Raw genomic sequence first — 2,614 nt, forward strand, 5'->3', positions numbered from 1 at the left:
CTTACCAGGAAGATATCGTAGACATGGACCATCTCATTACTGGTTAAATGATGCTATTTGTATTCTGAGTATCCTCTCAATTTATCTATGTATAGACAAACCGTTATTCCTCGTCGCTATACGAATGAACGGTGGAAAAATGGAGATATTAAAAAACAACAAAATAATATAAACCTGATCACCCGTGAGAAAGACCCCGCTAACGGATATCCCAATCACCCGCAGGATGCGACCCCGACTTTCGCCCGGCCTCGCTCTCCCTTCGCCTACTGCGGAGTCACCTTGCTAGCCTTCGCTCTTTTCGACATGATATTGGCCACACGGCTACCCTTGATCAACCAACTGATCTCCGTGATGAGCCGCCTCTTCAATGCCCGGCGCACACATGACTCCGCGCCGCCCTCGTCCCCGACATCGTCCACTGTCGACAAAATGCTCCAAACCTACACCTCCCTCTTTACGCACATTTGTATCCTGCTCGCCATAACGAGGTGTCTAGTTTTCTCCGTCATATCAATACGAATATATGCTTCTGTGTCGGAGGTTTGGGTGCCAGCTGCTGCAGCTACCGCTGGAGGCAGAGGGGGAATGCCAGATGCCGCTGCGTTGGACGCGAAAGTGGCCCATATAAAAAACAAGGTGGTGCTGGGATATGCGGTGGCAGAGATGATGATTTCCGCCTCGGTAAGCGATCTGTGAGATCTAGTTTATATGTTCTTATTTAGCACATGTAGCTCACAGGTATTTTTTTCACGCATTTTGCCAGACTCTCTTATCCTTGAAAGATGAGCGGCTCCAGACGAGACCAGCACTCCTATTCGGACCACTCATCCCTTCGCGATTTCCCCAATGATTATATCTTTCCTTATATATACGATGTTCCTTACATAAAGAGACAATACGCTGCCGATATGTAGCTGCGGCAGTTTTCTTGGCAGCCGCCCAGGGGGTGAGAGTAAGGAAAGGGAATTACTTTTTCTTGCCTGCTGTGCAGAACAGAATCCGTTTTTCTCCCCCCGTGCTTCTTTGGTCGGAACCTAGTACACTACATACAAACAAGCCGAGTCCCGAAACGAGAGAATTATTTTTATTTTTGCAGTCCGTGTCCATTCCTTGTGTATCCTTTTTTTTTTTTTTTCATTTTCTTGTTTTCTATTTAAATTTAAAAAATCACACAAAGAACAACGCTTCGTTTTCCCACAATATAAAGAGGAACGGCGTGTGGAAAACGAAAGGCAGGGCCATACACACACCATAGTACATGATCATCATCATCTATAAGATAGAGTTCCTTTTTGGCAGCGAATTTTGTGGTTTGTTGGCAACCTTCTCCCTATACACCCCATGTATTGTCCTTACTTTTAAATATTTAAACGCTTTTCCTCTTATTTATTTTCCATCTTATTACTACTACTACTCACTTTTATCGTTTATTTTTTGTTGAGTACGTACTCAGACTCATATACAAACTTTTCCCTGTAATGCTTTCCTAAGAATAATTTATTTTTTCTTTATACTATACATTTTGCACCTCCCCAGACCCTTCTTGCTCAACTAGTTAGTTAACTGTGGCATCTGACGTCATCCCACTCCAAACCCCCCAACTCGCAGCCAGCAGTCATTCGGCAGGACAAGGACTAGGACCCATCACTCCCTTTGCTAACTATCAAGGACGATATTTATAGAGGAAGCGTACAGCTGAGCGTGGAGAGTCCACGAACCTTGCGAGGACTTACTTCACAGAGGAAAACAGAAACACGCCACCGGATACATGAATGTTTCCGGGGGAGGGGAGGGCTGGCTTGGAAGTTGTCTGCTTGCGTGGCTCGGGGTAAGCCCTAGCTACTCCACTCACGAACCCGCACCCCGCAGTTATCGGCATCAAAATCCGTCCTTTCGACAAGATGGTTGGGATTGGAAATAGGGATGCGCTCATGGCACAACCTGGCGGGAAGAAGCACAGTAAGTAGGAGGGAGAAGGCCGTCCCCCGGGACCTATAATGTGGAAGCTCGACAGAGGGAATCTATCAAGTATTATCGCTGCTGACTTGAAATCTTCCAAAGTTCCCACGCGATACCCTGGGATGGAGGAGACGATGGATGGAACATTTACGTGGGGAGGAGTTGCATGCATCCACCCCACCCAGGGTTCAATGTGTAGTATGCAGTTGAAGATGGGCTGGAGAGATTTGAGTTCAACGAGGGCCCATGCCATCCATTAGTTGTCAACATGGGGTAGTTAAGCTAACTATTTCATGATTGACCCATAGAACTAGAGGAGGATCAATCAATGTCCTGCGTTGAGAAACAGCTGGGGACACGCATGTATGGACAGTACAGTACCTCAAGAAAATTGGACATGTGGTATCTATCAATCAATTACACATGGACTGCGAGCCGCGAAGCGTGCCGAAAAGCGTGCCGAAAAGCGTGCCGAAAGGATCCAAGAAAAGAGATCTGTCATTCTGGTTACTTCATCTTTATTTTTTGGGCCTTGCTTATTTTTGTGTTCTTGATGTTCATTGGAACGCCGATTTATCGGATATCCACGTTATACTTGGCTTATTAATCCTTCCACCATATAACTTCCCACTTAGCTAGCAATCTTCAATCA

General features: G+C 45.9%; 1 protein-coding gene across 1 annotated transcript; it reads right to left on the bottom strand.

Moving 5' to 3' along the window:
* Positions 1-1,170: 1,170 nt before the first annotated feature.
* HCAG_04164 (predicted protein) lies at positions 1,171-1,524 on the bottom strand (the record flags this gene model as incomplete). The annotated part of the gene is made up of 4 exons (XM_001540274.1): positions 1,171-1,275; positions 1,360-1,376; positions 1,453-1,476; positions 1,518-1,524. 4 exons carry the CDS (start codon positions 1,522-1,524, stop codon positions 1,171-1,173), a joined length of 153 nt encoding a protein of 50 aa, XP_001540324.1.
* Between the last annotated feature and the right edge of the window lie 1,090 nt (positions 1,525-2,614).

Source organism: Histoplasma capsulatum, genomic scaffold (assembly GCF_000149585.1).
Source record: "Histoplasma capsulatum NAm1 scaffold_4 genomic scaffold, whole genome shotgun sequence".
Lineage (NCBI taxonomy): Eukaryota > Fungi > Ascomycota > Eurotiomycetes > Onygenales > Ajellomycetaceae > Histoplasma > Histoplasma mississippiense.